General features: G+C 37.8%; 1 protein-coding gene across 3 annotated transcripts in view; it reads left to right on the top strand.

Moving 5' to 3' along the window:
* FAM114A2 (family with sequence similarity 114 member A2) overlaps positions 1 to 12072 on the top strand; it is a 35754-nt gene that overhangs the window by 5337 nt on the left and 18345 nt on the right. For all 3 annotated transcript variants that reach the window (XM_019965283.2, XM_070793889.1, XM_019965282.2), the window contains exons 3-9: positions 96 to 195; positions 595 to 687; positions 3742 to 3833; positions 4970 to 5104; positions 5612 to 5770; positions 6394 to 6517; positions 10689 to 10768. In XM_019965283.2, the coding sequence (XP_019820842.2) occupies positions 96 to 195; positions 595 to 687; positions 3742 to 3833; positions 4970 to 5104; positions 5612 to 5770; positions 6394 to 6517; positions 10689 to 10768 (783 nt within the window). The remainder of the gene's footprint in view (positions 1 to 95; positions 196 to 594; positions 688 to 3741; positions 3834 to 4969; positions 5105 to 5611; positions 5771 to 6393; positions 6518 to 10688; positions 10769 to 12072) is intronic.

Here is a 12072-nt window from a genome sequence, read left to right as displayed (position 1 = left end):
CTTTTGGCCAATAATTAGCTACCTTGTGTATGCACTCTGACTTCCCTCTAATTTTTCCATTTTTCTTTGGTTTTTCTGGCTACTGGGAAAAATAGGAGACTGTTTCCAAAGATGTACCCCAGTCCGGATGGGGCTATTGGGGCAGTTGGGGCAAGTCCTTGCTGTCCTCAGCCTCAGCTACAGTAGCCACAGTAGGTAAGGTCATCAGTCATTTTGTTAATTTTTGTGCATATTTTGCTACAGATCTGTGTTAAAAATGACTTTGTTAATCATTCTTCCATGATTATGCAGAGGCTTTATAGTTTGAGGATGCATTAGAACGATGGGCTGATTTATATTGCCACTAAAATTTATAATTTTCATTAGAAGGTTGACATTTAGGAATTATAAATATAAAACTATTATTTAGTGATAATCAATTTTTGGGGGGAGGAGATAAGGATAAACTCCCCAAAATCAGTTATATAAGGTCAAAGTAAAGTCTTGTAATGAATTTTAAAATCTGTGGGTTTGAATTTTGGTTTGTTTCTTAAGTTTTGGTGGCTAATTGCAAGTAATATTCAAATATGAAAATGTTATCATTTTTCTCATCAGGACAAGGTATTTCAAATGTCATTGAGAAGGCAGAGACTTCCCTTGGAATCCCTAGTCCTAGTGAAATTTCAACGGAAGTCCAGTATGCAACAGGTCAGTATATGGAAATGTTACAGCCTAGAATTATGGATTGAAATGGAATAGTTCAGCTCATTTCTTCAGTAGATGTTTATGGATTGTGATGTTCAGGGTGTCATGGGACTGATGAGAAAGGAGACTTGAAATCTTTGACTGACAGAGATATATGTCCTTTAACCACTTAGGTGTCTGTTTTTCATTATTTATGCAAGGGGATGATATTTTATATTGCAGAGGACTGTTATAAACATTAAATAAAACCATGAATATAGAATGTAAAAATTGTCTACCTTTTTGCTTGGCACAATTGAGTAAGAGTCTAATAAGAGTTAGCTGAATGTGAATCTGTTGTGGCTTGAAAAAATATTTTAATGTATTAGTTTTGGTGTTGTTGCCCTGTCACTAAAGTTTGGTTCATTTTTTTAAGCCTTTTTTTCCTGTCCTTCAGTTTGCATAGTTTTTGTTGTGGCTTTGCTAATCTTTTGCTGTGTCTAATGCTATTAAGTCCACTCAGTGACTTTTAAAAGGACCTGGATTCCATCCCTGGGTTGGGAAGCTCCCCTGGAGAAGGGAACAGCTACCTACTCCAGTGTTCTGGCCTGAAGAATTTCATGGAGAGAGGAGTCTGGCAGGTTACAATCCATGGGGTTGCAAAGAATAAGACACGACTGAATGATGTTCAGTTTTACTTTCATTATATTTTCAATTCTAGAAATTCCATTTGTTTCTTTTTTCTTTGAATTTTCCGTTTCTCACCTTCTGATGTATTTATTTTAGTGTCCCTGTCTGCTAATACTGTCATCTCTGACATCTGAATCTATTTTTGTTGAGTAGTATTTTTTCTTGGTTATGGATCACATTTTTCATTTCTTTGATTCTCGAAATTAAAAATGTTACATAGTTGAGTGGATTTTGTTGTCTTTTAAAGGGAGTGAGTTTTGTTTGGAGGGCAGTGAAGATATTTGTAGCTTGTGTGCATGCTTAGTTTCTCAGTCATGTCCGACTCTATGACCCAATGGACTGCAGTCTGCCAGGCTTCTCTGTCCATGGGGTTCTCCAGGCAAGAATACTGGATTGGGTTGCCATGTCTTCTTCTAGGGGATCTTTCCAACCCAGGGATCGAACCCAGGTCTCCCACATTGCAGGTGGATTATTTACCGTCTGAGCCACTGGAGAAGCCCAAGAATGCTGGCGTGGGTAGCCTATCCCTTCTTCAGGGAATCTTCCTGACCCAGGAATCGAACCGGGGTTTTCTGCATTGCAGGCCGATTCATTACCAGCTGAGCTACCAGGGAAGCCCATTTGTAGATTAGGTTGATGTTTTTAAGACTTCATTTTAAGCTGCTTTAGGGTGAATCTAGGGTAGCCTTTATAAGTGCTAGTTAGCTTAGCTACTAAGCCTCTAATCCTTCTGAGGTTTCTATCTAATTTCTAGGTGTTTAACTAGGTCTGTCTACTTGATTGTTTGGAAGTCAAGTATCTCTCAGCCTAGCATGAGCTTTGGGCATTGTTTAGTTTATAGCTTCATGGTCATTCTTTGCCCAGTATCATGGAGTCTTCCAATATAAGAATAGCTTAGTATTCAGCCCAAGACTCAAGGGCATGCCTGTGTAGATAGCTGGAAATCTTTACCTCTGTAGCTCCCTCCTCTTCAGTACAGTAAAGTCTGAAGATATTGTGGGTTCAGTTTCAGGCCACTTCAATAAAGTGAATATTGCAATAAAGCGAGTCTCACAAGTTTTTTTTTTTTAGTTTTCAAGCATATGTAAAAATTTATACTATGTTATAACCTATTAAGTGTGCAGTAGCATTATATCTTAAAAAAAGTGTATATACCTTAATTAAAAAATACTTCATTAATGAAAAATACTAACCATTATCTGACAATGGAGGGTTACACAAACCTTCAGTTTGTTAAAAAAAAAAAAAAAAGCATTATCTGAAGAGTGCAGTAAAGTGCAATAAAATGAGGTGTACTTGTACTCTGACCTGCAAATTCCAGGTGCTTCAGCTTTCTTGCCTGTTTCTTCCACTTAGTAAGACTACCATGCTCTGCTTGGGTTTCCCTTCCTTGTGCTGTGGTCTGGAAAGCAAACCAATGAGAATTCTCTTCATTTTTTTCTTTTCTCTCCTGAACCATAGTCCAGTATAGTCTGTTGTCTAGTATCTGGAGATAATTGTTCTTCATATTTTGTCTACTTTTCTAGATGTTGTGGTAGAAGGGCAAGTCTGACATCAGATAATCCATCATAGTTGGAAGCAAAAGTCCTCCCTACAGTAGATTATTTGTTGATCTCCTATAATAGATTTTAGTGTTAATAGTACAGATTAAAAAAAAAATCTCCCTAATGCATGTCTGAATCTTATGAAGAAGCATAATTTTCTAGGATAAAGTTTAAAATAGCCTGGATTTGAAAAAAAAATCAGACTTATTGAGTTAATAATTTACATAAAGTTTGCTCTCTTTAGGTATAGTCATCCTGTAATATCCATGGAGATTGGTTCCAGGAGCCCTCCAATAGATATCAAAATCCTCAGATGCTCAAGTCCTTTATATAAAAATGAGTATCCACATCCACAGGTTTGACATCACAGAACAGAGGACCAACTGTTTATAGTTTTATGTATTTTGACAAGCATTAAATCCTCTTTACACTGTGTAATCATAGTCCATTGTGATTATTCAGATATAGAATATTTCCTATATCTGTATAGACAGGACACAAGAATATTTTTACACCACACCCCCCATGCCCCTTTGTAGTCACTCCCCTCCACCAGTTCTCCACTCTCAGTGACCACTGACCTGTTTTCTGACCCTGTGGTTTTACCTTGTGCAGAAAATCATGTTGTCTCTTGTATATAATCAGTAGGTTGTTCAAAAGACTGGATTTTGTTTTGAAATGAAAATGAAAAAAAGTTGCCTTAGCTTATATTTTAAATAGGCAAATGGTTTAAAATGCTTGAAAAATGCTAAGGCCTTGTATGTTGGAAGTAAGATCTGATTTTAAAAAATTCATATAGATGCTAATAAAGCAAACCTATTTACACATCCCTTCCCTACTATAGGAGAGACAAGTGCCAAAGAGAATGGAAACTCCTCTCCAATGAGTGGGCCGTTTGGGGTATTCTCGACCATCTCTACTGCTGTTCAGAGCACAGTGAGTAAAAATTGCCAAGGTGGCCTGCTTCCTTCCATGATTATAATGGGTCTTGTCTCTCTCTCTTTCTTTTTCCTTAAAAGTTGTGGGGACTGATTACTCTTATGGTAGTTCAAATTGCCGAAGATCATTCACTTTGATCTTAAGTGTAGAGTGAGAGCTACTTGAAAAACTTAGAAGTAAAAGAGGGAGGAGGAGATGAGTAATGGAGAGGTAATGTACATAATATTTTATGGACTAAGAATTCTTAGTTTGTTGATCCTAGAAAAACCTCTCTGCTTTACAAAAATATTTTTCTCATAATTACATCTTTTAGATGAAGGGAAAATGAGATGTTTATGATGAGTACTTATAAAGGCATAGATGATCAGAAACATTTTTGAAAGGATTATATAGGAAGCTTAATATCTCCTACATGACAATAGCTAGTACTTTTTATTTTAACTTTTTACTTAGTATAATCTATATTCAGAAAAATGAAATCGTAAGTGTTTGGTTTTAATTTTCACAATGTGCTCATATTCAGACTGAGAAACAGCATGGTGGTATATCAGATGTCTCCCTGTGCTGTCTCCCTGTCTTCTATGCCTCCCTCTATTGCCCTCTAAGATAGCTACACTTCTGTCTTCTACCAACATACATTAATTTTGCTTGCTGTATAAAGAATCATAAAGAATGTACTCTATTGTATCTGGTTTCTTTCATTCATTATTATGTTTGTATAATTTATTCATGGTATAGCTGTGTGGTATATTCTATTTTCTTTGTTGTGCTTCATTGAGTGACTGTGTAACACTCATTCCAGAGTTGGTAAGTGTTGAGGTAGTTTTCAGTTTTTAGCTTTTATAATAGTACTCCTGTGAGCATTCTTGTGTGTGTTTTGATGAACCTCTACACAATTTTTTGAGTTTTTAACCATGGGTACCGTTGCTAGGTCATAGGATATTCATATATTCAGACATACTCATAGTTTTCCAAAGTGGGTATACTGCTTTACATTCCCATAAGTACAATGTGATTGTTTTAGTTGCCCCACTTTCTTGCCATTTGGTATTGTTATCCACTATTTTACATGATCAAAACATGCAGGTGTCTTTCTTCAACATTATTGTGACGAGGTTACATGTGTTTCCTAGGGAAAGAGTGTTATCAGTGGGGGTTTGGATGCCTTAGAATTCATTGGAAAAAAGACAATGGATGTAATAGCAGAGGGGGATCCTGGATTTAAAAGAACCAAGGGTCTGATGAACCGGACTTCTACGCTGTCTCAGGTACTATTTGCATTTATCTGTTTACTTTCTGTTTCTATTTTGATTTTTTGCCTGTGTTAACTTGGGACCTTGTTAGTATTTCCTTTTGAGGACTTTTTAGTGAATGTTTTTTTAATTAAGGTTTTTTTTTTTTTTTTTTTTTTGGTGAGGAGATGCACAGCTCTAATGCTTAGAAAAATGCGCAGTTCTTTTTCCTCCTCTTTCCTTCCCTCAGAATGTCTTCTCAATGCAGTATAAGATGCCAAGCCCTTTTAGGGTTGTTTATTAGATTAATAGTAAAAACCACGTTCAGAAAAATACTTGGTTCCTAGGGTGTTATTTACCCTGTGTAGGAGCAAGTTATGTGATCATATTTTCCCTGCAGCTCCTGAGCCTATCTGATTTGAATCACAGTTCCATAATGAAAGAGCAGTGTTATTCATCTCAGTTTTGCTTCCCTCGACTTTCAAAACTCATCCTTAAGCTTTTGTTATGTATTGCAGTATAATGCCTCCATCTCTCTTTCAGGTTTTACGAGAGGCAAAGGAGAAAGAAGAACTATGGACTTCCAATGAGGTTACCATGGAAACAGACAAGAAAACTCATTATGGGCTACTCTTTGATGAATTTCAAGGCCTTTCACATCTAGAAGCTCTGGAGATGCTCTCTCGAGAAAGTGAAATAAAGGTAATTCCAAACCAAAAATTTCATCTGGGGTAGTCTTTCAGCAAAAGCACACTGCATAGTCTCTTTGCCTTTGTGCAGTTGGAAAATGAAATGTATGTCAGGTAGAGGCATGAGACACTCTGAAAATACTATGCCAAAACAAACAAATTAATATTTGAATTAATTGCTAGAAAAGAATGAGTCAAGTGTTGTTTCTCTAAATTTTTAAAGACAAATGGACAGATTAACAAAGATGTCTTAATAGTACATCTATTATTTGTCCTTCATCTTGTTCTTTTTTTCAAGTTTCTTTGGCTTAAGATGCTGATTTGGATTTAGTTACCTGTTAGCTTTTAATTGATTCAAGACTATTTCATTTTCTCCTAATTTTTAAGCTGAGTTAAGCACTAATTTCTATACATTTCTGATTTATATTGTTTTTCACTAGATGAAGTACATTCAGGGTGGTATGGCTGCAGTGGTTTATATTGTTTTTGGAAGCACAAATTCTCCCTATCTTTCCTCTTGTGTTAAGGTTCTTAAGAGCTTGTGAATTCATAATTTTCATTTTACTATGGTCTATAACCTCTTTTGCATTTGAGAGTGTTTTTCTTTTTCATGCTTATTATCTTATATCAATTCAGGTGAAGTCTATTCTTAATTCTCTAAGTGGAGAAGAGTTAGAGACTCTGAAACTTGAATTGGAGCAACTCAAAGAAGCATTTTCCCTAGCAGAGCTCTGTGAGGAAGAGGAGGAAGAGAAGAAAGGTAATATGGAAATCCAGCCTTTGAGTGGGAAAGATACAGTGTGTTTATGTGCTGTACGTATGTAGATGTCAGTACATATATAACCATCATATGTCCTAAATATTTTATACTAGTCTTGCAAAATTATAATTTTTCCTTGGACACTTTATATACCTTTGAAACTAGCTTCTGAAGTAAGTACAGGGTATCTTGTTGGCTATTTATCAAAGAACTTGAACGTGGCAGCAAATGGTCTGTGTATTGTATTAGAACTGACTTGTGAGGAAAATCTAGATCATCAAGGTCAGCTTTTAATATCTGGGAAAATAAGTGGGGCTTTCAGCATAGCCCTGTGGCATTAGAGTCCCTATATATTATTGTTCATTCCAAGTGATGAAGGCAAAAGGATATTGGTCACCAGAATGTACAGAGATACTGAAGAATGCACTATAGAGATCTATCACAGAAAACAAGTCACTATTTTAGAAATATAGGACAGTAAGATATGGGGGTTTGGCACTACAGAATGGCAAAGAATAATAGCATTGATAGATCTCAAGTCTTTTACAAATCTCTAACTTTTGCCATTAGATTTTTTAACCAGCAGATGGGGAGTGTTAAAGGGTTGGGGCAAGGCACAATATGCCCTGTCTCAATGTAAGCTGATAGCATAGATTTTTTTTTCTTTTATGGCCTCCTACCTAATGGGGTATTAATTAATGAATATTGGGCAGGGATCTATTCTGGTCTGTGGTAATTTTAATGGGTGATGTGGAATATATTTTATTTATTTTTATTTGGAGGATAATTGCTTTACAATGTTGTGTTGGTTTCTGCCGTACATCAACATGAATCAGCCATAGGTATACATATGTCCCCTCCTGTCTCCCTCCTGCCTCCCACCCCATCCCACTCCTCTAGGTTATCCCAGAGCCCTGTATGTACCACATCTTCTTAAACCATTTGTCTGGTTATATAATATCTTGCTAAATAGATAATATTTATATAGTATCTTACTCTGTGTAAAGAGTCCTGATACGAAATGGTCCTTGAATATGAATTTTTAAAGCTGTCTTGACATACTGAGAAGACAGTAAGCATGGTAGATAAAAGGATGGATTTTGGAGTTAGACCTGGGTTCTAAATCAAGATCTGCCATTTATTAAGCCTTGTGACTTGGGAAGTTACTTAACCCTGAGCTTCTGTTTCCTCAACTATAAGTAGAGGTGGCTAATCCCTCTCAGTTTGTTATAAGGACTCAATGAAATGTTATGTTTAATGTGTGGCTCATAGTAAACACTCAACAAATGGTGGCTATTATTTTCGTTATTAGAATAGCAGGAGTAAATAAATAAAGATGTTCATTTTCAAAGTCTCACTTAGCAGGACACCTATAAATTGATTTTTGATTTGCTTAAGTTGCTCCATTGCTGCTAAGTCACTTCAGTCGTGTCCGACTCTGCGACCCCAGAGACGGCAGCCCACCAGGCTCCCCCGTCCCTGGGATTCTCCAGGCAAGCACACTGGAGTGGGTTGCCATTTCCTTCTCCAAGGCATGAATGTGAAAAGTGAAAGTAAAGTCGCTCAGTTGTGTCTGACTCTTAGCGACCCCATGGACTGCAGCCTACCAGGCTCCTCCGCCCATGGGATTTTCCAGGCAAGAGTACTGGAGTGGGGTGCCATTGCCTTCTCCGAGTTGCTCCATTATTCCTAACCAATTCCTGGTTATTTTATGAACTTAATTTAGGTTATTTGTACATAATACCATTAACAGTATTTGTTTAATTTAGTCAACATCTCACTTTGTATAGTAATCAGAAATCCTGATTTTAAATACCATTCAGAGGACTCTAGGGAATTTCTAAACAGATGGATTTGTGTCTATGAGATTTTTATTCCCTACCTGTTTGCCAGAGATCAGGATTCTTCAAAGACAGCATTGGAGTGCTGCATGCCACCCTTTCCAACAGACCTCCATAGTGATTCTGGGTGAGAATGCAACACTGACCTTGGTATTTAATTATATCTCAATGAAGTTTAAAAAAAAAAAGTGATGGTAGGATAGAGGAGAGAAAACCACAGAGCCCGATTCTGGTGATATTGATCATCTTCAGTTTCTGTCAGCATCCTTAGCCTTTGCCCTTCTACCTTATGTACCTGATCCCTTCATTTTTGTAGGAGACTTCCTGCTTGTGGTGCCAGCCTGTCTTCTGAGTCCCCCCAAAGCACCAACCCTGTCTTCCTTTTGTCTTTGTATACTTTCGTTCTAATACAACAACTGCTTTTTATGCTCAAATTGATGGGGAGTACATGACAAAGATCTCCATTTCCCCCCCTGTATTTTATCTTTTCAAAAAATACTTATTTGTTTTGTTTTTTAGATTCCACATATAAGTGATAACATAGTTTTTATCTTTCTCTGTTTCACTTATTTCACTAAGCCTAATACCAGGTCTGTACATATTGCAAATACATTTTTTGATTAACCTTCAGCAGTAAAAGTTTTTTGAGCACTTAAACCCTAATATGTGTGTGTGTGTGTGTGTGTGTATATTTGAATGTGTATAAATTATAAACATGTCCCCATAATAATATGTTAATTTACATTTTAAAGTGTATCCTAGAAAATAACTTCTTAAAGAGTGAGACAAATGGCTATAAGTAAAAGTCATTTTTTTTCCCTCCTACACTTACTCTTTGAGATGCTTGCATCCCACTTGGATGCATATTCATCCCTTGATCCCAAATAATTTAGAGCTTTGCTGGGAAAACAAAATTCCCTGCTAAGAGTCAGATTTTTAGTAGGATATGATTAGGAATTGTTTAAACAAGTTACAAAGGTCACAGTTGTATCATTGAGTGAGGTCAGTTTTTCCCAAACTGTGTTATACCTGGGATCACTAAACGATTTGAATGGTCTGCCTTGAATCCCAAGCGAGGACAAAAGACTAGCAGATAGAGAAGAATCAAGGCAGATTTTCTTCCCCCTAAGGATTTTGGGGAGGAAAGCAGGTATGAAGCTGTAATAATTTGCTTTGGTAACCATGAACTAGTGACTGAGAGATACTCACATAGATTGTAAGTGCTAGGAGATTTCTGTATACAAGAGTTCTCTCTGTAGTCTTTGGTGCAGAAAACACTTGGGCTCTGCTTCAAAGAGGAGATTGGCTAGGATTTAGATGAATAGAGAGAAACAGAGAATTTCCTGTCATTTGTTTGGATGTGTTGATTGTTTTTGATCTTGACTCACCCATTTGCTTGCGTGTTTCTCAGGTATTAAGTATTCCATGTTCCACATCATTGCTCATCAAGCTTATTCCAATAGCTTCCTCACCATCCTTCCAACATCTTGGAATCCTTTTTCCTCTTCCTTTCTTACTATCTACCACTATTCTTATCTGGATCCTGGATTATTGCCTCAGCCTTCCTGCTTTCCTTCATGTTTCTCTTTGATTCCATTCCTACCAGGAAGCTAAAGTGATCTTTCTAAAATTTTAATTGGATTTACCTGTTTGTTTAAAATCATTCAGCAGCTCCTCATTCTCTTTGTGAAAAGTTCTGAATTCTTCACCATGGCTTCACCATGACATCCCTTAATACCTGAATCCTGCTTACTTGCCTAGCTTCATTCTATCCCTCTTCTCCTTCTTCCATCAGGACGATCCCAACGTATGGAACTTCTTGCCTTGCTTTCTGGATCTTTGTACTTGTTTTCTCTGCCTGAAGCCATTCTCTTGGCTAACTTGTACTCATCTTTTATGTTCCAACTTAAATTTAGTTTCTTGGGAAGCACATGCGTGGTCCTCGGTTAGTACTCTGCCTTCATCAGTTCTCCATTCATGCTTATAGGATGGAATACAAAGAGCACAGGCTGTGGATTGGGGGTGGGAAGGGCAAGGTTTGACTCCTAATTTGTTATGAGATTTGGGGGATGTAAAATTAACCTCTTCAGGCCCTATTTTCTTCATCTCTAAAATGGGATAATGATGCCTTTTTTTTTTTAACAAGCCCATTAAAAGAATTCATAATAAAATATACATTAAAAAGGATTTTGTAACCACTAAAGCACCTTGCTCGTATAATTCGCTTCTGCTGTTAGTACTACTGCTGCTGCTACTATTTCTCTTTTCTTCCCCTGCAATGATCCACTCCAGTCTTTGTACAGTGTTTTACATGGGACTTGTTTTTCTAGGGGATGAAGACTTTACCAAAGAGATAACAGAGCTATTTTCCCAGCTGCATGTCTCCTCCAAACCAGAGAAACTTGCCAGGGTAAGTTTTTCCTCTTGGTGAGTTTCAGTTTTTTACATACATATATTTAGTGGATAAAGAATGTAAGGTTGTAAATTCCTGGCAAGGATGTCACCAACACCAAGGGTACATTCTGAGATCCATACCTTGTATCCGCTTCTTGGTTTCACAGGTTAGTGTGCTAAACTCACACTGCGCTTCCCACCCCCAGCGCCCCTACACGTCTGCCATCCTCACCTGTTTTCATATGGATTGCTTTGCTTGTCTAAAAGCTTAAATTAGGCCCCAGCCATTGGTTGTGCTCACCAGCCATTGTGATACCAATGGGCTAGTTCTCTATTGAGGTCTCACTCTGTTGATGTTCTCAGGGCTCTGAGTGATTCACAGATGATGGCATGACCCCTGCAATTAGGTAGCTAGAGGTTGCCATTTCCCAGAACCCAGTAACTCAGATAATGACCGTTTAGCTTGTGGAAATGAGAGTTCTTGGCCTGGACCTTGCTCTTTGGTGGTGGTGCCTGAGCTGTCGTCACACAACTGGAGCATGGAAGGACTTTGGTCAGAGCTCAGAGTGGGTTGGGAGAGACTGTTAGCAGAGTAGGACCTGCCTACCATTTACGCCAGTGTGCCAGCTCTTGGGAACTATTCTCTGGGTCTTGGGCTGCCTGCTGCCTCTTCACTCTCTTCTCCTAATCTCGAGAAACGTCTTAGAATCAGCAGCAGGTACACATTGCTTCCTGGCCAGGGAGAACTTACAGCCATTAAATAGACATCAGAGTCATCTCTTGCATACCCCAGGGTAAGAAATATGATGCTTGAGGGAAGTTATGCATTGCTCTGTCATTACCAGTGAAAATGCTGCATTCTCCAAGAAAGCTTTCAGCACCTCGCCTCAGCAGCTCCTCTCCCTCATCTTGTCTATAGCATTTTATAGCTTGGATCATAATGTTTTTGTTTTGGAAATAATATCCAGCTTAGAAAAAAGTTGCAAGAATAGTACAAATAGCCATTCATATACCTTTTATGCAGATGTACCTGATAACATTTTACTTCATTTACTTAATCATTTGTGCTTGCAAATATGTTCTCTTTTTCTATCCCTTTCTCTCTACCTCCCTCATACACACATGCACACACATGTTATAACTATTGTTGGGATTATTTCTGGCCCTGTCATGTGCAATGCAGGGTCTTTAGTTCCACAACCAGGGATCAAACCCACGCCCTCCACAGTGAAAGCGCGGAATCTTAACCACTGGACTGCCAGGGAAGTCCCTGGGACTATTTTTTTTAGAGTAAATTATAAGTATGATAGCCCTGTACTC

This window comes from Bos indicus, chromosome 7 (genome assembly GCF_029378745.1).
Source record: "Bos indicus isolate NIAB-ARS_2022 breed Sahiwal x Tharparkar chromosome 7, NIAB-ARS_B.indTharparkar_mat_pri_1.0, whole genome shotgun sequence".
In the NCBI taxonomy this organism is placed as follows: domain Eukaryota; kingdom Metazoa; phylum Chordata; class Mammalia; order Artiodactyla; family Bovidae; genus Bos; species Bos indicus.
Note: the sequence above shows the minus strand (reverse complement) of the source record. Positions and strands in the feature narration are given on the sequence as shown.